We start from the raw sequence: 25,644 nt of genomic DNA, 5'->3' as shown, positions 1-25,644 counted from the left end.
GACCTGGCTGGCAGCAACACGTGCAGTGCAGGAACGGCTCCAGGCTGGGTTGGGCCCCGCCCCGCCCTCGGAGTCGGCAGTGGTTCGGCTGATCATGCCTTGCCTTGGCTGGAGGATACCTGGCATGCAGCAACCCCTGGCGCTGGAGAAACTGTCTGTGAGTGTTGCTACCGTCATGCAGCTGGGAGACGTCGGGGTAGCCCGCAGTCAACTGCACACGGCATATGCAGCTGAGGCGCGCGAGACACCACCAGCAGCCCCCACACACACACACAACGCTGGATTCCCCCCTTCGACCGGCTCTTGCGGATACGCTGGGAGAATGCCCACAAGGAGACAGCTTGCATTCAAGGACATAACAGCAAAGTGCTACCTCAGGTCCAGCCCACGGGTCCAGCCGCCCAATGAAGAATTGGAGGCGAGCAGCGGCTCGAAGGCGCCCTAGCCAGCAGGGTTTTCTGACCGGTCAGAAAACTCATTATCGACGCATGGCTGGGAGACATGCACGTTTTGTGCCCCCGCGTACACATACCGCCTCCATTGCTTAAGAATGTGGGTGGTGTAGGTAATGTGCCACCGCTGTGCTTGGGATTCCCCGTTAAGGATGCCATTGTAAGAGATCTGGCTGGTGCTGGTGTGTTTGATTAGTAATGGGCGCTTCCTTTGTAAGCCATTACCACTTTACCAGGAGAGGGGGATCTGGGGCTCTCCACACTTTAGGGGAGGGGGCCCAGGGGACGTGACAGCCAGGGGAGTCGCAGGCAGGGCCATGTTCAGCGGCGTAGTGTCAATATGCTGCGCTGGGTTGGCCATGCGGCGCCGGGTGCGGACTTCACAACCAACATCCGCCACGCGCTGGTAGAGATGCTGCTGGGGCACAAGCGACCTGCATCGCTGCAGACTGGCGGCGACGGCGGCAGTGGTGGCGCCGGCGGCGGCAGCGGTGGCGGCGGCAGCGGCGGCAGTGGCGGCAGCGGCGGCAGCGGCGGCAGCGGCGGCAGCGGCGATTTTGCTGCCAGGATGAAGGCGGCAAACAGGGACACGAGCGACCCCCTTGAGGTGCAGCGCGCCAAAGGTGAGTGACGCATGCCCGGCTAGCAATGCCCCAGGGCCAAAATTCGCCACAACAAGTGAAATTGCCCTGAAATTGCGTTTTGCTTGCAGGGGAGGCCAGTGCCGCCGCCCGTGGACATTCCAGCGTCCGGAAGTTCATGCCGGACATCTATGACTGGTTCATGGAGAACTGGCGTGATGAGAAGAAGCGGGGGAAGTGGGAGGCGGTGGTGGCTGCTCTTCCTCAGCTGAAGGACGCCAACGTGGACTCCCTCGGCGCTGTCTATCGCCGGTGGAAGCGGGAGCAGGAGAAGAAGGAGAAGGAGGAGAAGAAGGAGGAGCAGTAGTAGTGATGGTGCTGTCGTGTGTTGCTTGGATGGGTAATTCTGTGGTTCGAGTGTGCTGGGGCGGTCTCTCTCTGCTGAGGGCTGCTACTTAGCGGAACCGGTGCTTGGGCTTGCGGCGAGAAGCAATCAAGCAAATGGTAAAATCGAATGGCCGCAAAAGGCTACGGGCGTTGACCGTGTATCGTGTGTATGTGGGTCACCATCTCGCCCTGACGGTGATTCACGGGCGGCGCTCACCGTCTGGCGCCTGCGCCGCGTTCTCAAAGTAACGATGCATGAATGCATATGGCCGCACCTACTGCAGGCGTACCGGGAACGGTGTAACAGGCTAGCGCTGCACAAACCCCCAGACCTGAGCAGCTCCGAACATTCCGAGCCGAGGCCGTTGGCAATCAGTTCTGCTTACGGCGCAACAGGGGAGCCCATAACCTGAAGGTGGGCCATCCGTAGCTTGCGGCCTTGCGCCCGCGAGGCATCCGACACGACGATTAATTAGGCTGGGGATGCGCAGCCTTGCATAACGTACCACAACCACGACATCACTGTGCGCTCAGTCAACCAAATATGCAAGCCTACACGCTCGCTGCTGTCCTATGTGGGGCCCTTACATCTGGACGTCCCATGCCACGTACACCACCATGCAGAGTGGCTGTTGGGCACGTCGCTCCTAGAATATGGCTTCGATGCCAGCTGCCTTTCCAGTGAAGTAGCGCACTTGCCACAAGTATCAATCTTCGGTTGAGAGCCTGGACGGTGAAGGTGGTGGAAACAATGAATGCTAATGCAGCCTCAACGGCACCTTCAGCACCTTTCTGCTGTTGTTCCACACCGGCTGCAGCACCTCCAGGCCCGTGGCACCCGCAGTCGCGCCCTCGTCGCTGCTGCCCTCCGTCGCCGGGCACACCACCACCTCCCACCGGTCCGATGCTGTCGCCTGGACGCTCTGACGCCGCAGCTGCAGCACAAGGTCGAGGTTGTACCAGCCCGCGGCCCAGATGCGCAAGCGGACCTGGTCCAACACCAAGCTGGCTGCGCCCTCCCCCGCCCCCTCCGCCCCCCCTGCCTGCTGGCTGGTTTGCTGCTGTGCAGGCGGGCTTGTGACGGCCAGCTTCACGTCCCGCGACCGCACGCCCGGCATCTCTACCTGCAGCTGCCATGTCGAGTCGCCTTGCCGCCGAGGCGGCAGCAGCGCAAACCGGGGACACACCACTGCCCGTTGTGAACTGGCGGACGAGCCCTCTGTCGCCTCACTGCCTCCACCCGCCTGCTTTTTATGCCCCTTAGCCTTGCTGCCGCTGCGCAACTTGCCCGCCCCAGCCGTCTCTGCGACCGAAGCCGCCGGTGCCCCAGCGTCAGGTGCCAGCCAGTCATGCCAGCCGGGTGCAGCGGCGCTCACGGGGCTGAGCAGCACCTCCCATGAGTCAGACGCCGGTGCCGCCAGCTCCTGATACTTGTCGGCATCCTCCAGGGCCTCACCCCCGCCGTTAGAGCCACTTGCCCCCGGTTCGTCATTGGGAGCAGATGGCTGTGGTTGCGGTGGCAGTCGCGGCGACTCGCGCTCGTAGAACAGCAGGTAGGCGTCCGTGATGGCCGCCACGTCTGACTCCCGCACCTGGGGGCAGTGTTGCAAGGGAGTATGCGTTCACACAAAGCCACGAGACGTAACGCGCGCGTAAGGCAATACGGTATCGCAGCGCGGCATGCATGGAAGTTACAAGTGTTAGATATGTAGGCAGGGAACAAAGCTCCGCACAAAAGGTCATATCAACACATGCATCCCTGCGGCTGCCCGCCAACTCCTCTCCTGCGCTGCCCGCTTCACGCGCACCTGCGTCACCTCGTCGTCGTCACAGCAGTACCAGGCCCCGTCTCCTCCTCGAACCACTGCAGACAGCCACAGCCGCAACAGGCAGGTAGCACTTGTTCATTCCAGTGACGCTTGCTCCATCTCACTGCAGCGGCTTATGCACTGAAGCTTGCGCACCTGCGACGTAATGGCCCATGTTGAGGGTGCCACTGGCGGCGGCCGAGCCGGATACCGCGCCTCCAAAGGCACCTGCGGGCACAAGGCGCAACGTGACCTCCATCTACCAGGCCGACAACCGACGGGGTGCGCGCGCATGTCCTGAAACGACCCGCCCCCCACCTGGCGCCACCAGACCGGTATGCTGCACGACCGCGTACAGGCGGTAGGTCACGGGGCCGTCGTCCAGCGGCTCGGGCGCCATGTGCGGCGCCAGGTCCAGCCGCAGCTTCAGGGCCACCGGCTTGTTGTTCTTGGCCGCCCGCCCGCCGCCCGCCGTGAAGCGCTTCAGCGCAATGACCAGCACGTTGGGTGCCGCCTCCAGCCGAACACGCCGAGTGGCGCACACCAGCTGGCGGCAGCGCTCACATCTGGCGGTTGTGAGTCGTCACGTGTATGATAGTCAGCAGGCGGAGTGGCAACGCAAGTGGGGGCTACACAGCCAGTGCTACTGCTACGCCACGTGCTCGAGCATCGACTATGATAACAACTGCTTTTAACCTATCCCTGTTGCATTAAACAGCTGCCCTTGCCCGCCGCAGCCCCCCTCCCCCGCCAGCCCCGCGCGCCTGTACTCGTTGCCCTCGTCCAGCACCTCGTCCTCGAAATAGGCCTGCAGGCCTGCCTCCACGTTGTACACACGCGTGCTGAGGTGCACCTCCAGGCTGAGCACCGCCTCGTGAGACTGCGCGGGGGCGAAGTACAAGCGAGCGATCGCAACAGGTGACGCGTGCCGCCTACGAGCACACGCACCCATCAGCCCGCAAAGACCCTCGTTCCCAACACATTACGCCCTGTATCACAGGCTCGCCCACATCGCCCACACCTGGCTGACGTGTCCGCAGCAGCTGCAGATGGTGGCTCGCCGCAGGTAGCCGCCCAGGCAGTGGTGAACCAGGCTGGTCTCGTCACCACGCCACACCGGCTGAGGAGGCTCAGGGGCAGAGTCTTCGCCGTTCGCCGCCGTCGCCGCAGCAGCAGCCGCAACCGCCCTGGCCGCTGCACGGGCCTTCTCCCTCATGACCGTGCGGCCGCCCGCGCCCGCCACCTGCACCTCCGCTAGCGCCTCCAGCAGCTTGACCAGCAGCTCATGCGCGTCCTCCTATACGCAACACCAGCAGCGGAGCCATCCATGGACCCCACGATTGTATGCCGTATGTAACATGCGGCACACAGGATGCATCAATGTCAACTACTGCTTTGCGCATAACATCTCGCCATGGGAGACACAATGCCACTGGTTTTCACAGACCAGCCTGTCCAGTGAATCGCAATCAGCAGTGTCTTTCAGATCCATCCGGTTATTGTAGATCGTCCCGAGCCGAGCCACACCCACAGCACACAAGCGGCTACACCCACCTGCCGGCCCGGCCTCAACGTCCGGCCCAGTCGCGCGACCTGCTTGGTCAGCCGGCCGGCATTCACGGGCTGCGGCGACAACGGCGAGGAGTGGCCACGTGAGCGGGCTCCAGCCGCCGCCGCCGCCGCCGCCGCTGAAGCGGCCGCTTCTGCGGCCAGCTCGGAAAGCTCACAGGCGGGGCACCAGCTGTTTTGGCGGGTTACAGACAAATCTACTTTGAACAATGGCGGTCGTGGACCGGTGCGGCTTTGCACATGCTTTACACCGATAACAGACGGGTCATCGCCTTGCTTAAGCAGTCGCGGCTCAAGGCGGGTGAGGTATCACGTGCCCTAGCCCGCCAGATAGGTGTGAAAGCACTTTGATACTACGCATGCGGAGTCACAATGACGGGACAGCCTTGGCTGTGCCCGCCCGTCATCTCGAATGACTTGCACCCACGTTATGCAGCACAAGAGAATCGTACGCCGAAAAGCTGAAAGCGCCACGCGTGCACACTCACACACGCGCACAGACCGTCCACCCCGTGTATTTAACGGTAATGCACGGACGTACCTGCTGACGGCGCCCTTGGAGACAGCGGGCGCATCCTCCTTGTCATCCGGCGCCGGGCAGCAGGTGCAGTGCGAGCGGCTGCGCAGCCACTCGCCCAGCGCAGGCGTGGCAAGCAGCGCCTGAATAGCTGATGCCGCGTAGCAGCTGTTACCAGTGTTGAAGATGCCGGTGGGCCGCCGCGGAGTGAGCAGGTCGGCACTGGGGGGCTGCGACCACTCCCAGCGCCACGAGCCGTCCGGCGCCTGAATGGGCCCTGCAGGCCCGTTGTCTTTGGACACGCCCACATCCTCAGCTGAATTGCTACCGGTGCCCTCAGATGCAGGCGATGCGGAGGCCACAGCAGCTGTCGCTGCTACATGGTCGCCACCAGCGCCGCGGTTCGCCGCTGAGTTTGTGTCCTGTGGCCCCCCCGCGCTCTCACTGTCCACTGTCTCGTCGTCGTCGCTACCGATGGCGGTACCGCTGCCACCATTGGTCGTCCCCTTGTCCGCCTGCCGGCTCTGCTCCTGCAGCTGCATGGCCCGGTGGTATCCTGCCCTATTGGTCACATGCGCCTCCAGCAGCGAGGCGTAGCCGTCGCGACTGAAGATTAACTGTGGGAAGGGTGGCGCAGATACCCGGCGAGTTATGACGAGCGGGGAATGGAGAAATGGCGACCAAGCTTCACGGCCGATGCAGCATGCCAATAAGCACACGGCGCGCACTCGTCCTGTTTCCCTTTGCCACATACACGGTCTACATGCTTTACACACACGCATTCCCATGAACATTTCCACACATAGGCACAGGCAACATTTGCACACATAGACGGATGCACAACTTGGTGGCTGCCGCAACTGCCCGCTGCAACCCCAGACCCGGGGCCTACCTCCTTGCCCAGGGTCAATGGCGGGTCCGGGGTGGGCGGCGCCGGCTTGCGCGCCCCCTTGGTCTGTCGCTCATGTTCCGCCTCCACCAACAGATGGCACTGGGGCTTGTGGCGCTGCCAGTGCTTCTGCTGGCACTCACGAGAGCTGCGCAGGTAGATGTAAGCATAAGCGAACCGACGGTTGAATCCCCAAACTGGCTAGCATAATGTTGCTCGGGGTTTGGGCCCGTTGCCAATCAAACCGCCTACGTACAGTTTGCGTTGGTCCACCCAGCGAGTCGCCCAGCCGCCACCCACCAGTATGCCGCAAGCTTGCATTTGCCGCAGGTCTTGAAGTCCCCTTTCGATTTTCCACATCCCAGACACGAGAGTTGCGCGCTAAGCGGTGCGGCCACTCCCGAACCCGCGCCCCCGCCAGCGGCGGCGGCGGCTGCCGCTGCCGCCTCGTCAAGCTCCTCCTCAGTCGCGCGGCGGTCGTTTATGGCTTGCCAGTAGTTCTGCGCCAACGCTGCGCCCCTGCAAGATATTCACAGGGTTCAGTGTACAGCCAACTGCAGCATTGCGTAAGCCACGCCGCTATCGACAGGTTGCGAAGCACGTTGGCGGACGCCTGGCCCCCCCGCCGTGAGCGCAGTCGATTCCGCTCCCGCTCCAACCGCCCTCACCTGCCCGACCAGGCCCACGCATTTCCGCCTTCCATCATGGTATGGTCCTCCCGTATGATCGCGTACACAAGCCTGTGTGCGAGCGCGCGAAGGACTCAGCTCTTCAGATCCCGCGCATCGAACATACGCCTAGCCCTCGTCTGCGAGTTTGCCTTACCAGGCGACCGCAAGTGCACAAGCAACTAGCAATCCGAGCAACGCAAGCATGTCATACTGCACTAGCGAATCAGGAAATGCAATTTTCTCAAGTGATAGCCACTTTCTCGTCCACTGCTTTTAATCGCCTTGACCATATACTGCAATGAGGTTATGCTAGGAACGACAAGGCTGCTCTGAACTGCGGTGACCGGGCCCGATTGGCCCAATAAGGACCTAGTTGTTCTAGGGGTCTGGACAATGGTCATCAACAACAATATATATGAAATTAAACCAAGCTACATGTAGATATGGCTAATGGTGAGCGTGACTGCAGAAGACCGCGAATTTGCAAATAAAGACAAGAGCTGCCTTGCCGGTGTCGCAGGACCACGCAGACCTGAATCAGGCGCTGGAGACCGGGGAACTTAACCTGTCCGCAAGGTATGCTCATGAGCTGTTGGTGCCGTTCACAGAACATGCCGACACCTGCTTATTTCTTTTGCCCGCAGGCAGCTGCAAGGTGTCCCGGACCTTGTGTTTACATGCTGTGGTCTCCACGTTCTAAACCTGTCAGCTAACAGCATCAGTAGCTTGCCCAGCACGCTTGTGCAGCTGAGGGTGCGTGTGCCGGCTCGGAACCCAAGACCAGGGCCGCTGCGACTGTACCCTTGAAAGCCTATCCCCGCTTACTAGCTCGCTGCCAGCCTGTCGGCCGTGTAGCTCACGCATACATGTGTACGTTTGGCGCGCGTGCAGTCGCTCACGGACCTGGACTTGTCCTTCAACCAGCTGCGGGAGTTGCCGGAGTGCTTGGGGGCGCTTACTGGTCTCGTCTCACTACGCGCCCAGTACAACCAGATTGAACGTGTGCACCCAGGGGTAAGCCACCAAAGTGTGGCTCCATGTGTGCTCGGTGGCATTTGTGTGGTTCAAGTCACCATGCATTTGCGCTTCCTCCAATCCGACACCGTATGGCAGTACACTAAGGCCGGCCTACCATTTCTACCTGCCTCCAGGCTGTTTCCCGCCTGGGTGACTGCCTTGAAGAGCTGGTCCTCGCGGACAACTCGCTCTCCTGTCTGCCGCCGGAAATAGGCTGCCTGAGCCGGCTGCGGCACCTGGATCTGCGTTTCAACCCGCGCCTAGCCGGCCTGCCGCCGCAGCTTGGCCGCCTCGCGGGCAGTCTACTGCGGCTGGGGGTGGAGGGCTGCCCGCTTGGAGAGGCCGACACGGCAGGTGCCGAAGGGCAGCTGCACGAATCCGGCATCCGCCCTGCCTCGGCAACACCGGGCCGCAAGCAGTTGCAGCAGTTCTACCGGGTGCTGCAACAGGTGGCCGCGCAGGCAGAGGCGGAGGTGCAGGCCACGGGTGTACCGGCCCCAGGAGCAGCAGGTGGACGCGCCTGTCAGGCCCTCCAGGCGGTTCTGCAGCATTTGCAAAGGGTAGGCGAGCTGACTGGACAGCGGCCTACTTCGGCGGCGGCAGCCAGGTCTCACGCGCACGTTAGTGGGGTGTGTGCAAAGCTGGCGGACGGGCCCAGCGGCGCTGCCCAGGTGCTAGGTGGCACCGTGCATCCAGGCATGGCAGCCACACAGGATAAGGATCTGGGGACACGGCCCAAGGAGATGGCCTGCAGCAAGCCGTCACCTGCAAGCGCAAATCAGGTCAGCAAGCGAGTGGAAGTACTGACACTCGGCAACACGGGCGTGGACGGCCATGACCCTGCCTCGTTAAGGAGCGGCAGCGGGCGGATGGCGCGGCCCGGGCACCTGCAGCCGCTTAACACACAGCTGGGGCCCGGGGTAGCGCACGCCGCTGCAGCAGCCACTGTCCCCCGCTCGCCGCTGACTGACTTGCGCAACAGTCATGCGGACCTGGAGCTGTCGTATGACGATGACGACGATGAAGGTGGCCGAGCGGGGGGCCCTGGCATTAACATTGTTGGCGACGGTGCAGGTGCAGCCCCTCCGCTGTCGCCTGGGCCTCTTTCCCCGGGCATGTCGGGTGCTATGGGCGACGGCACGAGCTCGGCCATGTCGCGCGCGCTGGAGGAGTTGGCGGACCTGCCGCCCGCGGCGGCTGCAGCCATGTATCGCTCGCTGGACATGGTGGCGGCAGGCGTGCAGGTGCGTGGCCGTATGTTATGTTTTGTTGATACGCCATGAACTGCCAAGCCGCGCTCCTGCAACTGTAATGCATTGTGTTGAGCTTCGTCTTCAACGTGCCTCCATGGCACCTGCGGGGACTGATCACAGAGCCCTCAGACAATGCAATCATGCAATACACACAGGAAATGCGGGAAGGGCGCCCCCTGTCGCGAGGCGGCACCGCAGCGACCCTGGGGCTGCCTGCTGGCATGCCACGCCCATCCATCTCCTCGCAAGGACACCGCCGGCCAGGCAGCAGCTGGCTACGACCAGGCACCAGCGCCGGCAGCAGCATGGGCCGATACGGAGAGGCATACCGGCCCGGCACAGCGTCAGCCTCTGCTGGCCATACCAACACCGCGCAAGGACCTCGTCAGGTCTCCGCCAGTGCAGAGCCCTTGACGGGTGCCATGGCTTTGTTAGCATCGGCTGGGATGGGGCAGTCACATGGCAGTCGGGCTGGGGACGTGCGGAGACCTGCCAGCAGCGACGCCGCGGGGTCTTCGGCGGCACCAGCGGGAGGGGTTGACAGCTGTGGCTTGGCACTGGGGGCCATGGCCCCCATCACCTTCCCGCTGGCGTCTGGGGTGCGCGGCATGCTACGAAACAGCAGTCGCGGCTCGTCTCGCGGCGGTCAGGAGGGCGGTTTAGTGGGCACACCTGTTGGTGACGCTTCGCCTGGAGCACGGCCTGCAGGTTTGCCGACCGGGCGCTCCGTGGGAGAAGAAGCAAAGTCCGCAACGCAAGGCCAAGGCGTGCACGTGCCTGTTGGGTCAGCTGGCTCGTGGTCCGGCAGGCCCGCTGGTGGTCCTGATGGTGGTGACGGGGGCGGCAGTGGTGGTGGCAGTGACGCTGATAGGCTAGGCGCGGCATTGGACCAGCTGGACGTGGTGCGGCGACTACTGGCGGCGCGCAACCCACACCTGCTGGAGGCCCTGGACCAGGAGGTGTTCCTGGAGGGAGAGGAAGGGGCCGCGAAGGCTCCCGGAGAAGAGGCAACGTAGGCTTGACGCGTCATTTCTGGCTAGGCATGTGGCAAGCCCGTACAAGGTACTACGGTAGTTGTTGTTGTGTGTGGTTACAAGGTGGTGAGCACGACGTGCATTCCTGTCCTTGTAGAAACCGAGGCCCGGGCCGGGGGGACCTTATAACGCCTGCAACACTTATATATGCAGCTAGTTTGGTCCCCGAATGGGGGTGCTTCTGCTCCTGTGCTCCCAAATGGAATCTAGTAACGCGGCTAACCTGGCTGGGTCCGTATTCTGCATAACGGCCTGCATCCCGCCTGTAAAATCGATCTCGCTACCCGAAGTGGCTGTCTCCAAGTCAGTTGGTGGAACGGCAGTCAGGCGGGCATGCATTGTTGCAAAGTGTTCGGCAGACAGTACCCTATTACTACCAGAACGGCCACACAGCCGCACCTAGCCTATTTATGGCCTAGAAGCGAGGTGCAGTACAGCATATTGGCCCGCAAGGGAAAGTAGGCTGCGCCACCGCACGTCTCTAGTCTGAGGCCGCAAGCGTCTATCTCATCTCCGGGACAAAGCCGGGGTCGGTTCGTACAGGCACGGCCCGCCATGTGGGCAGCCACGTCCCGCTGTCACTGCCTGGGCACAGTAACCACAGTTCCAGACGACAGATGTTGCCCAACAGCCCAAACAACAAAACACAGCCGCACAACCGTCTCATGCTAGCTGCTACCTACAATATGCTTTGCTCTCCACGTCTCCCACTTATTGCCAACTAAACACTAGCCGGCTTCTTAGTCCGTGGTCCCCCGCGCCAGCGCCGCATACTATTGACGTGCTTGAAGAAACGCAACACGCATATCTTGGGCACATCCGACTCTCCGAGCTCTCCTCCTCCACATGGCCTTGCCCGCCCGCTCCGCACATGTGCACATCCGCCACCGGGCCTCACGCCAGGCCCGGGGCTGCGGGCCGCCGGCACCACCGCCTGCTGAACAGACCTCCGCACCAAAAAGCGTGTTCATTCGGAGGACGTGTGTCGCTAGAAATGACCGCCTGACCGGTACACGAGACAAGCCAGCCCGAGCACAATTACCAAGTCCATCCAGCGAAAAGGCCGTTGGATGCCTATTGGCGACGCCAGCCCATGCCAGACGCTGTTGGAGGCTGGACTCTGGCGAAGGCTATGCGCGGCCATTGCGGGAAAGCTGCCAGGCGCTCGTACGGCGTTGCAATACCTAGCAGGGCACCCCTGATAGCTAGCTAGGCATGGGCATTCGAGGACTGCCGTATGGTAGACTGGTTGTGATCGGAGTGCGGAAAAAGGGTGTGAGGGTTGCATGCAGGCAAGGGCAGGCCCCCGACGCAGCGCCTCGCAGCGCAGCCTGGCATGGCGCAATGGACGCCCGTGCTCGCTGCTGCCCATTGCAGGTTGCGCGTTGTATTTATACACCTATCACAATATGCTCGTGTTGCAGCAGTACTTGGAGCAATTTACTGCGCGTGCATCCATTTCTTTCCGTTTGTGTTGACCAACGTCCTTTTTCTGGAAATCCCTGTCCTATTTTAAGATATGTCCCTCCAGAGTTTTTGGTAACACAGCTATTCTGGTGACAAGCCTGCTTTAGCAGGGGGCGCCGCTGGCCCCAGCCCTGGTCAGGCATAGCCCCTTTGGTAGTACCCTGCGGCTGCATTTGCAGCTTGATATTAAGACCAGCAGCCTCAGACATGGAAGACGAAGCTAGGAAGCGGCATCATCATAAGAAGCACAAGAAGCATAAACATAAGGAGAAGGAGAGGGATAAGCGGCGAGAGACAGCTGAACGCGATCAGGAGGTTGGTTCTGACGTGGAAAGCGGGGAAATCCGCTCAGACAGAGATGGAGATCTCGACCACCTTGCTGGTCCTCGGCAACGGGGCGACAGGCGTACTGACCCATCCGTAGTAGCCCACAGGGCTGCCGGCGCCTCGCCAGCGGCGGTCAGTGACAAGTCCGACCCAGCCCGCAGGTGGGTTTGAACACGACGGCACGCTGCGTGGCTGTGTCGGCGTGTCTGTGTGGCTGCGTAGGCGTGTCTGCGACTCTGCGTAGGCGTGTCCCGTCCGCACCGTATTCACCTAGCAAGTTGACGGGGTGCGTAAGAGGTATGTCTTGTTGCACTAACGCTTTGGCGTGCATGTGTGCAGGGGCCGTTGGGACCCTGCGGAGGATGGCTCTCCTGGCGAGGCAGCTGGCGGTCAAGAGGAGCACACAGGGTCTCGTAAGCGTGAGCGCACGGACGCTGAAGAACGGGCGGCAGCAGACACCGGCAAGGTACGCTTGATGCCTCCCATTCGGTGTTCATGGGCACTGGCAATGGGGCGTGGGGTTAACGCCGCCAGCGTAAGCTCCTGCATGCCCGGCCATGCGGTGATGAATCCACTACCATAATGCTATTCTGATGCTAACATGTATTCTCCTCGCCATGCAGGATGGCTCAAGGGGCCGCAAGGAACCCCGCCGCGGGGACGGCGAGGATCTGGAGGAGCGCAAGTTGGCTGGGCGGGCCGATGAGCGGCAGCGCGGTGACCGGCGGCGGCCTGACGATGACACCCGGGAGCGGGAGCGCCCTGATGACAGGGAGCGCGTGCGGGACCGTGAACGCGCTAGGTGAGCCGTCGACGCGCTGAGGTACTTGGACACTTGTCACCAACCGTGTGGCAGTCTGCCTGGAAAGCTATATTGCTTTACGCACTGCGTGTAGGTCTGATCAAATGGACACTTGCTGTCATGCACACACAGGGAGTACAGCGCGGGTGTCGATCGTGATGATCGGCGGGACCGTGCGGACCGGGAACGTGCAGACCGGGAACGTGCAGATCGGGAGCGTGCGGATCGGGAGCGCCCAGATCGGGAGCGCCCAGATCGGGAGCGCCCAGATCGGGAGGTTTACCGCGACCGTGACCGCGGTCGTGAGCGGGACCGCGAGCGCAACCGTGGGCTAGAGCGGGAACGGGACCACGACCGCGACCGCTACAAGGACCGAGAGCGGTCGGTTCGCCCGGAAGCTACGGACCGGCGGCCCAGTCGGGAGCGCTCAAGGTGTGGTATGGTTAGCGGGGTCAGTATCACAACATTTGCGTCTTGTTAGGCCATCAACGAAGTGCAAGGATGATGCGTAACCATTGCGTGCATATGGTTGTACAGGTCACCTGCACCTGGTCGGCGCGCTGACGGTGCCAGGCGGGATGACTCAAGGCGCCGCAGTCGCAGCCGCAGCCCAAACCGCGTCCCTGGCGACGATCGCCGGGGCCGAGATGGGCGTTCACGACTGACACGCGACGATGATGGACGAGGCCGTGACACGGACGTACGCCAGCAGCCGGCTGGGGACAAGTCGCCTGAGGTAGGGCCAGTATAATACGCTCTGCAAGCAATGGCTCAAGGACCACATGCTTTAGTAGAAGTAGTGGTGCTGACCTGCTGGATGCATCATTAGTTTCCCCTTTACCAAACAGGAGGCGGACGCTGCTGCTCTGGCGTTGGTTGATGACGAGGACGAGGAGGCGCGGATTGAGCGCGAGCGCGAAGAGCGGCGGCGGCGACAGCAAGCAATCCTGCAGCGACACGCGCAGCAACAGGCGCTGACAGGCAAGTGTTCCGGCCGCCTCACCTCTTCATTGCTAATGACAACAGCCCACAGCTTATGTTGCGATTCATAAGTTATCTGCAGTGAGAAGCTACTGTCGCACCGGGCGTCTGCGCTGGGGACTTAGCAGGCGCATCACAGCGTTGTGGCAGGTACTGCCACTTTGCAACTGCATACCGTATGGCATGCTGACACGCTTTCCCTTCCACATGCTGCAGAAACCGTGGTGGCGCCCACCGCAACGGCGCTGGCTGGCGCGGCTGCGTCTGCGCCCGCGGCACCGGAGTCCGCTGCAGCGACTCCCAGCCTGGGCGCGCCGCAATCCCCGGCACCAGCAGCTGGCGAGGCCGCAGCACAGATCCGTCACGTGGCTAGTGCGTCAGCACTGAACCGTAGTGTGCCGGGGACGCCCCAGCAGCAGGCAGTGGACGGCGGCGATGGCGACCGCACTCCCGAGGGCGAGGCTACCAGCTCAAGTGAGGCCAGCGACTTCAACGCGGACGGGCCCGTGCTCGATATTTTTGCGCAAGAGCAGGCCGCAGCAGATGACGCCGACAGTGGCGCTGCTGCCGCGGCTGTGGCCGCGGCTGCTGAGGATGCCGAGCGGGAGCGGGAGCGCCGCGCGGCGGCGCTGTTGCAACAGGAGCCAGGAGCCAGCACGGAGCTGGAGCGGGTGGTCGGAAGGGGTGCTGAGCATGGAGCCAAGCTCATTGCTAAGCGCCGTAACTCGGGCACTGCTGAGCTATTGGCGCCGGCGGACGAGGAGCCGGCAGCCAATGATGACGATGATGACGACGACATGTTCGCTGTGGATGACTCGGATGCGCCAGCTGGCGCGGGCGCACTAGCGGCTGCACGGGCGGCCCCCGCTGCGGGCGCCGCCCAGCTTCACGACTCATACGATGACGCGGAGGGCTACTACAACTTTCAGGTGCAGCCGGGGTGTAGTGCACTAGGGCTAAGGCCGATGGGCACTAGCAACGGGCTGCAGCTGCTGCTCCCGCTGTGGATCTACATGGCCTGGAAAGCATAGGAGCGCTGTTGATAGTGTTTGCTGCTGCATACAGTTAGGCCGCCATGGACCGTTTGCCTTGGTGCATACCGTCGGAACTTTGCACCGCCACAACTTTGCAACCGCCACTTTGCAACCACCACACACTGCCGCCTGTGCAGATCGGCGAGGTGCTGGACGGCCGGTACGAGGTGACGGAGTTCAAGGGCAAGGGCGTGTTCAGCAACGTCATGCGCGCGCGCGACCTCGGCGCCGGCCGGGTTGCGGGCGGCATTGGCGGTGGCATTGGTGTGGCGGAGGTGGCAATCAAGGTCATTCGCGCCAATGAGACCATGTACAAGGCGGCGCTGACCGAGCAGGCCATCCTGCGCAAGCTGAGCAGCTCTGACCCTGACAACCGCAAGCACTGCATTCGCATGCTCCGTTCGTTTGAGTTCCGCAAGCACATGTGCCTAGTGTTTGAGGCCATGGTAAGCGGGCTTGCGGGTTGTTGCAATTGGCTGACTGAGCCCACCCAGGCAGCTTTAGCCCTGACATATGATGTCCGGCTTTGCTGTATGCGCTTGCGTGTATGCACATGTATATATTGCGCAGTCTGACGCCAACCGGCACCTGCACCGCCTCCCTGACCCAGGACATGAACCTGCGCGACCTGACCAAGAAGTACGGCCGCAACAAGGGCCTCAACGTGACGGCGGTGGGCATGTACACGGCGCAGCTACTGGTGGCGCTGCGCCACCTACGCAAGAACAATGTGCTGCACGCTGACATCAAGCCCGACAATATCCTCGTTAACGCGCGCCGCACCAAGGTAACCCCAACCCCCGTGAAGTGGGCGATCTGCGCACATGGTTGCTTCCTTGCCCTTCAACCTGAGTAGCTATGCGTGCCTCGCCACGTACCGTGTGCAACGCCGCGTATTAAACTGTTTCCCCTCATGGGTAATGCCAACCGCAGGTCAAGATCTGCGATTTCGGCAGTGCCATGCTGGCGGGCGAGAACGAGGTGACGCCGTACCTGGTATCACGCTTCTACCGGGCACCGGAGGTCATCCTCGGTATGAAGTATGGTGAGCAGATGGAGCTGTGGTTGCCGACAGTTACATGCTAGGCTGGCGAGCATCCCGTTTGGTTTTCGTCGTCATCCCGATGTCAGCATGCGCTAGGATGGTTGTGCGATGGGACAGTGTTAAGGCAGGTTGGTTGTTGGGTGGCAACAGTTGGTTCACCAACAGCATTTGTGGCACAGCACCCGCTAGCGGCTTGTATGCTAATGGCAGCTCATGGTTGTGCGTGCCTGCCTGATCCCCGCTTACTACCGCAGAATACCCCATGGACATGTGGAGCGTGGGCTGTGTGGTGTACGAGCTGTTCACTGGCAATATCCTGTTCCCGGGCCGCACCAACAACGAGATGGTCAAGCTGATGATGGACGTCAAGGGGCCCTTCACCAAAAAGATGCTGCGGCGCTGCGCCTTTGCAGACAAGCACTTCGACTTGAACGAGCCCAACGCACCTTTCATCTACATGGAGGAGGACACGCTGACGAAGAAGCCGGTGCGTGCGGGCTGTCTGGCCCTGGCAAGCTGAGTCCTGTTGATTACCATGTCCGCACTACAGCAGCTGCCCCATGACAAAAGACACGTTGCGTATGTGTGTGCGTGTGTGTACTTCTTGCCGCAGGTGCGGCGCATGATCAACGTGCAGAACGCGAAGCAACCCTTTGCCCAGCTGCTGGCACCGGCTATGCGGAGCGCGAAAGCGGAGGACCGCCCACAGGTAGGCAGGGCTACATGGCATTTTCCGCGACACAAATTGACTTGCTTTGAGCTCTGACAATGATCATGAAGGCTAACGTACGTATGACTTGCACCATGACTTGCACCCGAGGTTCCTTAGTCGTTCAGAAACCATGACACCCAATCGGTGACTGTGCCCGTAACACTGCACCCCAACCCCCCCTCTCAACAACTGTAAGACTTGATACATCGCTCTCCTCTCTTCAACAAGCCTCCACCGTGGTATGCCCTCCCATCACAGATCCAGCTGCTGGTGGACCTGCTAGAAAAGATGATGATGCTGGAACCCGAGAAGCGCATTGACACTGATGCGGCCATGCGCCACCCCTTCGTGCGTGCCTTCCTGCCGAAGAAGCACGAGCACAGACACGGCCAACGGCAGGACGATTAAACCAAGCTACACAGGAACATTTGGGGTTGCATTTTGGTTGTCATTCCTGCATTTTGCTGGAATTTGCAGCCTTCTTGGATTTTTTTCCTGCCCCTTTTGTTGCGGCAGGTTTGGGTGCTGGTACTGGTGGTAGCGTGTGCTGCAGATGATTGGTGATGGCCGCGATGGGGTCCTTCTTGTAGAGCGGGTGCTTCAGGACCTGCTGCATGCGCTGGGACTCCTCCACCCTGCGTGGGACCATATGTGGAGGGCAGTTGCAAGACACGTAAGCTAGTTTGCCGGGCAGTGTGTGGGCAACGACTTGAAAGGAGGACTACAGCACCGCCCGGGCAGTAAGGCAACAACGATGTCAATTAAGACAATTGGAAGCAGTGCGCATGTAAGGACCAATGCCTTTACAACCGCTGCATAAGGCAGGGGATAGCGGAGTAGCCATGCCCAGCAGCCCAACGTGTCTTGGTCGACTGTCATCTAGTTCCCCACACCGTACACTGCCCAACTCCCAGCCAGCGCATTCATGGCCGCGACTCACAGAATGTGGTGACGCTGCTTTGCCGTGTTGACGGACACACCACGCTCCTTCGCTTGCTTGCCGCCTGCCGCACCGTTCTGTGCACTTCCTTTCTTCGACACCTCATCCAGAACCTCGCCCAGCGTGCTTAGGTCTGGAAGCGCCTTCTTGCGGCCAGTTTTCTGCAATGTGTGTGTGGTGTGTGTGTGTGTGTGTGTGTGTGTGTGTGTGTGTGTGTGTGTGTGTGTGTGTGTGTGTGTGTGTGTGTGCGTGCGTGCGTGCGTGCGTGCGTGCGTGCGTGCGTGCGTGCGTGCGTGCGTGCGTGCGTGCGTGCGTGCGTGCGTGCGTGCGTGCGTGCGTGTGTGTGTGTGTGTGTGTGTGTGTGTGTGTGTGTGTGTGTGTGTGTGTATGTGTGTGTGTGGTCTCGCCAGCAGGTGAAAGACTGGTAGGCTCTGGTGGCCGTGTGTGGGCCCAGGTTAAACGTCGACCCACAGCTGTGAACCAAGATGCAGTACAAGGAGATTGCTACGTGGCGGTCCAACTCCAAAGAGCCAACCTGCCACACGGGTCGCATGCTGCACGCTGGTCACGCGTTTGTCAACACCCCCACCTTGTTCACGCCGGCTTTAGATGTTCGCAGCGTGTTGGTGTTTGTAGACACCTCTGCGGACAGCCGCCACACAGCGGGAGTGTAAATGACGAGCTCACCCCGCCCCAAGCCCTGCCCTGCGACCTCTCAACTTACTGTCCAGAAATTGCACCTTCCGTGCAAGCTTCTTTTGGATGTGCAGTGGCGGTGCGGGGCCATCCCACTTGGGCTCTGCCAGGCCTTGAGCCTGCGCCACAACAAGTGACCAGAGCTCATATGCGCAATAACCAAAAGACAATTGACCAACAGACGCGTGTGGTTGAATGGCATGGCGCCGCTAGTGCTGCATTCCCCTGCCCTGGCTCTTGCGACGCGCAGAACTGCGAACCTCAACCCCGTGTGCCGCCTATGGCTTGCCACCCCCGCCCGCCTGGAGGTCCCTGATTGACAAGATGCCGTTCATATGTTCAAGCCTGTCGTCACTCCCAGTGTTCGCATATCCCTAGGACCTCGACCCTACCGGTATATCTCCCAGGGCCAGGGCTCCTGCGCAACCAACCCGTGCGGCAACGCAAGCCGCAAGTCTCAAACCTCACCTTGGCGCTGGCAACAGCCTTATAGCGCTTGCCCCCTCCAACCTTCTTCTTCACCTATAGGAGTGTCACAAATCAACTGGCATGGTAATGGCGCCGTGGAGCGTGGCACCACGCAGGTGGAAGCCGCAGAGACCAGGGTTTTAGGCGGCACGCCGCCGCCAAACGCCACTATGCTGCGTACCATTTGGTGATACTACAGAAGTCAGCTGTGAAGGTTTAGCTCCGGAACGCAAGGCCAGCGCGCAGTTTGAAGTCTTATAGCATAATCGCGGCGGCTTTTTGTGGTCAACGTTATGTGTAGATATGTCGCGCCCTTATAGTAAGTATACAGGCAAGATTCTAAGTTAAATGGGGCTGGCACGGAATTGGGCCAATGGTCGGCGATGCAGCAACACCTCGAGCCTTAACTCCACCACGGTGATTTTAGCATCAGCTACATTTACTTGGGTCTCGTACGCACACAGTCATATGTGACTCGTTCACAATCACGCAGTGGAACGGATGCGACGATTCGCGATGGGGCAAGCGCTAGCCAACTCCAAATTAAACAGTTCCCCAACACATACCAGACACGTTGTAACTCATGCAGCTCTAGTATCACAGGGAGCGCGATGTGCTCTAACCTGCGGTGGACGGCCTTTCCGACAGCTTGCCACTCTGGGGCGCGTGCAGCGGGGGCTCCACCGTCTGCACGCGCAGGCTGCGCCTGCAACCAAGAGCGAGGGCAGCTTGCTCCTCAGCGATGAGGAGGCAAGTGTTAATGAGGAATGAGGGCAACAGGTTAACGCGTGTGCGGGTACAGTGCTGGTAGGCGCGGCACTCAGTCCACGGCCGTAACGTCCGGCAAGTGTGACTGCAAACGCAACTGAGCGCACATGCGCATTTAAGCCTGTTGCCCTGTTTATAAGAAATTTGTTTGACATTGGGAATGTGGCTGTAGGTGGATGAGCTTATTGATGACGCGGCAGGGTTCATGTGCGTAAGTACGGGCAAGGGATGGGGTTACTGGCGTAAGGTTCACACGCTGCTCGTTATGTTGGGTGTGCCGTATTGCTGCGCATAGCGACTGCCGAGAGAGACGTGTACGTGTACGGCTTCAGTATCAACCACGAATAATGTTGATGTATGCTGTTTGTTAATTTTTTTACTGCCAATTTATACAGCCAACTGACAGTATGTGTACGGGGCATACACCCACCACAGGTCATGGACGAGCTGAGGCCGTTACATCCCTCAGCGTACAACCCTTTCTACGAGCTGTGGACACGAATAGCAAAGATACCACCCGAGGAGAGGCACCGGTGAGTGAGCCATCAGGAGTTAGGGGCGGTTAGGGCCCTACCGCTGTCCGGACTGGTCCATCCATTGCTGAAGTGTCCGTCCTCCGGCTGTCGTGTCATGACACTTGCAGGCTGCTTGACGAGTTGGAGCCAGGCAGTCTGCGGAGCGTGTGGAAGGCCTCCATGGCGCGCTACGTGCTTAATGAGGCGGCCAGCCTGGAGCTCTTCAGCGAGGCAAGCGTGTGGGACGACTTCCCTGCAAGGCCGGGCCAGGTAGGCAGATTGAGGTTGGGACAGTCACGGAGTAACGGCAGGGTCGGGAGGCATACCACTGTGTCGGTGTGTGACGGGAGTTTCAGTCAGTGCCGGAGAATAATTGTCGAACGGACCTTCTGTGTCTGGTTCACAGGTTTTCGAGTTTGAGGGCAGGTGTGAGCGCTATGAGTTGGGCAATAGCAGCTCCCTTGCAGGAACGGGTGGCGGGGTAAGCTTCAGTAGTGCAGTGCGCGGCGCCGCCAGCAGTGTGCGGCTGGAGGCGGACACGGGGAGGACTGCGGCACTGGGCTCCGCGGCTGGCTCAACTGTGTGGCTGCGGCCGACACCTGCCTCCTTTGACGTGCCGGTCAGCCGCTTCAAGCAGCTCTTCTTTGTCCCACCACTGCTTGAGGACTACGGCGGCGAGGCAGCTGCAAGCGGGGAGGTTACCTCACTGCCCACCGTCTACAGCAGGGTCGTGCTGCCACTGCTGGGTAAGATCCTTCGTCACTATGGGCTTCAGCCATGAGTGCAAGGCTTCACCTTCCTGTACGGCTGCTACTATGTACAGGTCCTGTGGACAGGTGGTGGGAGCCACTTTACTGCCGGCTGCATGTGGAGTTGACGTTGACGCCGCTGCAAGCAGACGCGGGGGCCGACGTATTGTTGCTGTACCCAGCGGACCCGCTGTGCACTGGCGAGCAGCAGCAGCAGTCGCAGGACGTGGAGGGCCCTGCACAGCCATGGCAGCTCGCCGGGCGGGACTGGGTGCCCTTGGGGCCGTACTGGCCGGCGCCTGACCCTGCCAGCTACCCCACATCACCCTTCAGTGGCAGCCCCCGTGACTACATGCGGGTGGTGGGCCCGGGCGTATACGTGGGCTGCGCCTACCGTGAGGGGCCCTCGCCAGGCGAGCTGCGAGATGAGAACTTCGTGTATTTTATGTTGGTGCGGAGGTACTAGGGCGTAAGGTTATGTAGCGCCTACCACGTGCATGCTATACGGTTCCAGTAGATAGGCAGGCAGGGGTAGGCAGGGGCCTTTCAGGATCTCACCTACTGGACGCACGTGTGTGTACAGAGGCCCTCCTAGCACTCGCTAGAGCCAAGCTTCAGGGGTGGCCTCTCGCTGCGTCCACTAAAGACATTTGGTTTTTGTGCATGGCTACCATATCTAGCTAAGACCGGCAAGTACCGTAGTGACGCAGGGTGCAGGAATTGACATATGGTTTCAGATATGCGCTGTGCCTGGCTGGACGCTGCATAGTAAGGAAGGACTAGAACAAGGGACGCAAGTACCAGAAGCGCTTTAATGCCATGGACGTACATGGTCGTGAGCTAACGGCATGGGCAGTCTATTGCAGCAATGCTGCTGTAAGTAGCTACGGATTATACAGACTCGCTCCATGCGAATGGACACCATGTAAATGGATAGCGCCCAGCTGCCAGCCGAAAGGTATGTCTATGGGGGGCACGGCTCCAAGTGACAATCAGGGTTGCCGTGGGTTGCCCAGTATGCGTATTGCGTCTTAATACGTAATACGCGTGTAATGCGTACTTGTTGCATCCATACACTTGAAGCTGTGTAGGTCGGCATGCCAATCAGCATGGCAAAGCAGTACCTGACGGACAGCATGCTGGCTGCAATTAAGACCCATGAGGACGCGACACTCCCAATGCCAACCCGCGACGCTTCCTCACACTCCGGTTGTGTTGATCTCGCAATCGCATTCGACTCGCCCGCCACTCATCCGTACATTCGGGCTCCCTTTTCTGCCTTGCCTCGCCCTGTTTTCGCCCCTGCTTGCCACACTGTCGCCCGGCCACTGCTTTGCTGCATTCTGTCTGCATGTTCTCTGCGGTTGCCTCTGGTGCTCATTCGTGGACGCTGGTCACCCTCCTGCAGGTGCGGTGAGTGGTGTTGCGGTGTGTCTGTGTGGTGCTATCGCCTGGCCGGGCGCATGGAGCGTGAGGAATGCGCATCAGCAAACTTCCAGCCAGCCAGCAACGTGTCGGTACAGTAACTCCGGCGTTCGACCAGCCATGCACTTCTGCTCTGCCGCTGCAAATTGTTTGCCGTCTGCTTGGGGTACGGGCGTCAGCTGCACCCAACGGGACCTCGCCAACCTGCCTAAACCCTGTCCCATCGCACATCCATACACTTGAAGACACACCCCTCCTTGTGACTGCAGCCACGTGGATCCAAAATGCACAGGAGTTGGTGACAGGCTCCGGCCACGTTCGCTGCTATGGAATTGATGATTTCCACCAACCTAGCGTAGCAGTACGGTATGTGGTTTCTTCTCGCAAGGGAAAAGGGGCTGAGTCCGCGTCACGTCTCTAGTCTGAGGCCGCAATTGTCTACCTCATCTCCCGGACATAGCCGGGTCGGTTTGCACAGGCACCGCCCACCATGTGTCCAGCCGCGTCCCCTCTGTCAAGCACAAGCACAGCCAGCAATCAAGCAAAGTAGCAAACAGCAGGAAATCCCCTAGCCACAACACTCCTCACTGCTGCGGCCTATCACATATTGCGCGGTGCTATGCTCAGTGCTCGTATCTTCCATCTACACTGTAGAAATCTGCCCAAAATCCGCCGAAGGCGGAGAAAAATGTTTGGGTTTGGGTGCCGCGCATCTACGCAAGTGTAGACGTTTTTTGCCGGTTTTGGCGTAAAAATGGGGAAGCGTAGACGTTTTGGGGGGCTTTGGGGCTTAAGTGTAGATGCCGCGGTCAGGGTCATCTACGCATGTGTAGATGCCGGGTGCCTGAGGGCACCTACAAGATACGAGCACTGGCTATGCTCGCCAGCAAAGACTGCTAACCAGACACCGGCCGGCCTCAACCTGCACGCCGGCGCCGCTTCTTGGGCGACACCACGCTCTCCTCCTCCACGTGGCCTTGCTCGCCCCCTCCGCTACGCACATGCATGCCGCAACTGCTGGGCCCAGGGCCGCTGCCGCCGTCAGGCCCTGTGCCGCTGCGGCTGCTGCTGGTGGGGCCAGGCCCTCCACCACGACCATCACCGCTAGCTGCCGCCACCGCGGCGCAGGGCCGCAGGCCGCGCTCTACCAAGCAGCATCTCCATTACATTAGCTCCTACTTTTGGAAATGCATTAAGACAAGATTGGTTCCACTCGCATGGGACAAGAAAAGGTGGCTCTCCCTCGCAAGGGAAAAGTGGGCTGTGCCGCCACGCCACGTCTCAAGTCTGAGGCCGCAAGCGTCTGCCGCATCCTCTTGTAAAGCATGCAGGGCTAAGCGCCTAAGGCCGGGGGCTGTTCGAAAGTGTAAAGGGCAAAGCACCTAAGGCCGGGCGTGGAGGGCTAAGCGGGCGTTGGAAATACGCGGTATTCGGCGCAGGCATCCAATGTAGTCTTATAGGCTCGTTACATCAAAGAGTCCGCAATGATTGGCTTGCTTAGTTGTCCCTGGTTCTACCTGGCTTGTAACTCTTATCGCGTCCGCAACGGTCCTCGACATGCAATGTTCCTCCCCGTAGCAAAACTTCGGTTTCCCCTGCAACACACTCGCTGCCCGTTAACTGCATTTCCCATGCAATTGCTACGTCTGTTGCCCGCGCTCTCGATTGCGGTTTGCCCCGCGTGTCTAACGTGACTCCCTGTGTTCCCTGGGGTGTGAGCGCGTAAGACCAAAGCTCACGACATTCAAACACAGCCAAAACCGACAAGTGTTCCCCGGTCACGGGAAAAGGGGCTGAGCCCCTCCACAGTCTGAGGCCGAACAACCTCATCGCCCGGACATAGCCGGGGTCGGTTTCCACAGGCACATAGCCAAACCAGGTGCCTTGCAATCACGATGCCACAGCAGAGCCAACCGCAGCCAGACGCAGCACACTTGTCAACAACCGCACTACTTGTCATGCCGCTACGCATGCCTTGCCAGCCCCACCGCGGACCGCTAACTCGACACCAGCCGGCTCCTCAGCCTGCGCGCTTGCGCCTCTTCTTGGGCGGCGCTGCGATCTCCTCCTCCACGTGGCCTTTCCCGCCCCCTCCGCTACCAAGATGCGCGCACGCGCCCCCGTTCTCGCAGAGGTCGGGTAGGGCCTTGCGCCAAGCGTTGTTTGATTGTGTAACTTAGCAGAGACAAATGTTCGGGTTCGGTTTCAGCGCAAGCTGCAAAGGGCTCCTCACCAGCAAGCCAGCCGTCACCCACTGAGCCCCACTGAGGCGTCACCCTGGTTCACGTTGGTGAATGTGGTACCCAGTTTGAGCGGTGGTCTTATGCCTGGTGTAGTCCAGTATGGCTTTCCTCACAATTCTGCGCCTCGGGCTCTTTACCTCGCGCGACAGTCGCGAAAGTCAAGATGTCCATGGACACGCGAGGTCGCTTATCACTCCGCCCGAGTTTTTCCTGCCGCCTTCTTTTCTGCATAGGGAATAGCAATTAACAAGCGCAAGGCTTGAGGGGCCGTAGCTCAGGACGGCGGACGTTGGGGGGGGGGAGGAGGCGGGCGCGGGGTGGGGTGGGGGGATGGAGGGTTGCGGGCATGGGGGGCGGGGTGGGCAGGTGGGTGGCGCACGGTGCCGTGGCCGCGTGGCAAGGTAACACGTGGTGAGGGGAAGCGCATGGGAGTGTAACAGGTCGTGATGGGAAGGCGCCAAAACGGAAAATGGGGGGCGCACGCGGCACATCCAGGGCAAGACCGACCGCAGCACCCTATGATAAGGACAAAGTTATGAAGCACAGGGTCACGCTGTCCTTGCGCCTCCTGCCTCGCGCCGCGCTTCCTGCCCCCGCCCGTGCCTGCGCTGCGACTGCTTCTCGACGGCGGCTGCGGTGGGGCTTGGGGGCGGGGCTAGAACGCGGCGCAGCAGCTTGGGAGCGGCTCTGCACGCCCCGGCGGCGGCGCGGCGGCCCGTGGGCAACCTCGCTCCGCCGGGTCATGCTGCCCTTGCGCCTCCTACCTCGCGCCGCGCTTCCTGCCCCCGCCCGTGCCTGCGCTGCGACTGCTTCTCGACGGCGGCTGCGGTGGGGCTTGGGGGCGGGGCTTGAACGCGGCGCAGCAGCTTGGGGCCGGCTCTGCACGCCCCGGCGGCAGCGCGGCGGCCCGTGGGAAACCTCACTCCGCCGGGTCACGCTGCCCTTGCGCCTCCTGCCTCGCGCCGCGCTGCCTGCCCCCGCCCGTGCCTGCGCTGCGACTGCTTCTCGACGGCGGCTGCGGTGGGGCTTGGGGGCGGGGCTTGAACGCGGCGCAGCAGCTTGGGAGCGGCTCTGCACGCCCCGGCGGCGGCGCGGCGGCCCGTGGGCAACCTCGCTCCGCCGGGTCATGCTGCCCTTGCGCCTCCTGCTTCGCGCCGCGCTGCCTGCCCCCGCCCGTGCCTGCGCTGCGACTGCTTCTCGACGGCGGCTGCGGTGGGGCTTGGGGGCGGGGCTAGAACGCGGCGCAGCAGCTTGGGAGCGGCTCTGCACGCCCCGGCGGCGGCGCGGCGGCCCG

General features: G+C 61.1%; 5 protein-coding genes across 5 annotated transcripts; 3 read left to right on the top strand and 2 right to left on the bottom strand.

Annotated features, from left to right (window-relative positions):
• Window positions 1-1,516: 1,516 nt before the first annotated feature.
• CHLRE_06g248950v5 (uncharacterized protein) lies at window positions 1,517-7,188 on the bottom strand. The gene is made up of 12 exons (XM_043062562.1): window positions 7,029-7,188; window positions 6,872-6,943; window positions 6,504-6,722; window positions 6,207-6,351; window positions 5,339-5,931; window positions 4,783-4,969; window positions 4,250-4,525; window positions 3,993-4,108; window positions 3,547-3,794; window positions 3,385-3,456; window positions 3,229-3,284; window positions 1,517-3,012 (listed from the first exon to the last, which is right to left on the bottom strand). Exons 1-12 carry the CDS (start codon window positions 7,076-7,078, stop codon window positions 2,179-2,181), a joined length of 2,868 nt encoding a protein of 955 aa, XP_042923268.1. The 5' UTR covers window positions 7,079-7,188; the 3' UTR covers window positions 1,517-2,178.
• Window positions 7,189-7,288: 100 nt separating this feature from the next.
• On the top strand, window positions 7,289-10,459 carry CHLRE_06g248900v5 (uncharacterized protein). The gene is made up of 6 exons (XM_043062561.1): window positions 7,289-7,327; window positions 7,395-7,450; window positions 7,519-7,627; window positions 7,766-7,888; window positions 8,026-9,135; window positions 9,300-10,459. The coding sequence occupies exons 1-6, from the start codon at window positions 7,325-7,327 to the stop codon at window positions 10,158-10,160; spliced, it is 2,262 nt and encodes a 753-aa protein (XP_042923267.1). The 5' UTR covers window positions 7,289-7,324; the 3' UTR covers window positions 10,161-10,459.
• Window positions 10,460-11,598: 1,139 nt separating this feature from the next.
• CHLRE_06g248850v5 (uncharacterized protein) lies at window positions 11,599-16,974 on the top strand. The gene is made up of 13 exons (XM_001696386.2): window positions 11,599-12,133; window positions 12,312-12,438; window positions 12,596-12,774; window positions 12,907-13,206; window positions 13,312-13,510; window positions 13,623-13,755; window positions 13,972-14,684; window positions 14,927-15,235; window positions 15,400-15,576; window positions 15,723-15,834; window positions 16,089-16,321; window positions 16,448-16,543; window positions 16,805-16,974. The coding sequence occupies exons 1-13, from the start codon at window positions 11,853-11,855 to the stop codon at window positions 16,952-16,954; spliced, it is 3,009 nt and encodes a 1,002-aa protein (XP_001696438.2). The 5' UTR covers window positions 11,599-11,852; the 3' UTR covers window positions 16,955-16,974.
• A 2-nt stretch (window positions 16,975-16,976) lies between these two features.
• Window positions 16,977-18,988, bottom strand: CHLRE_06g248800v5 (uncharacterized protein). Its single transcript, XM_001696620.2, has 6 exons — window positions 18,832-18,988; window positions 18,651-18,704; window positions 18,211-18,301; window positions 18,076-18,128; window positions 17,487-17,647; window positions 16,977-17,181 (listed from the first exon to the last, which is right to left on the bottom strand). The coding sequence occupies exons 1-6, from the start codon at window positions 18,832-18,834 to the stop codon at window positions 16,995-16,997; spliced, it is 549 nt and encodes a 182-aa protein (XP_001696672.1). The 5' UTR covers window positions 18,835-18,988; the 3' UTR covers window positions 16,977-16,994.
• A 94-nt stretch (window positions 18,989-19,082) lies between these two features.
• Window positions 19,083-21,623, top strand: CHLRE_06g248750v5 (uncharacterized protein). The gene is made up of 6 exons (XM_001696387.2): window positions 19,083-19,400; window positions 19,591-19,629; window positions 19,854-19,951; window positions 20,062-20,203; window positions 20,340-20,679; window positions 20,757-21,623. Exons 1-6 carry the CDS (start codon window positions 19,167-19,169, stop codon window positions 21,146-21,148), a joined length of 1,245 nt encoding a protein of 414 aa, XP_001696439.2. The 5' UTR covers window positions 19,083-19,166; the 3' UTR covers window positions 21,149-21,623.
• The last annotated feature ends 4,021 nt before the right edge of the window (window positions 21,624-25,644 follow it).

This window comes from Chlamydomonas reinhardtii, chromosome 6, assembly GCF_000002595.2.
Source record: "Chlamydomonas reinhardtii strain CC-503 cw92 mt+ chromosome 6, whole genome shotgun sequence".
Lineage (NCBI taxonomy): Eukaryota > Viridiplantae > Chlorophyta > Chlorophyceae > Chlamydomonadales > Chlamydomonadaceae > Chlamydomonas > Chlamydomonas reinhardtii.
The sequence above is the reverse complement of the archived record's forward strand: the minus strand, read 5'-3'. Positions and strand labels throughout refer to the sequence as shown.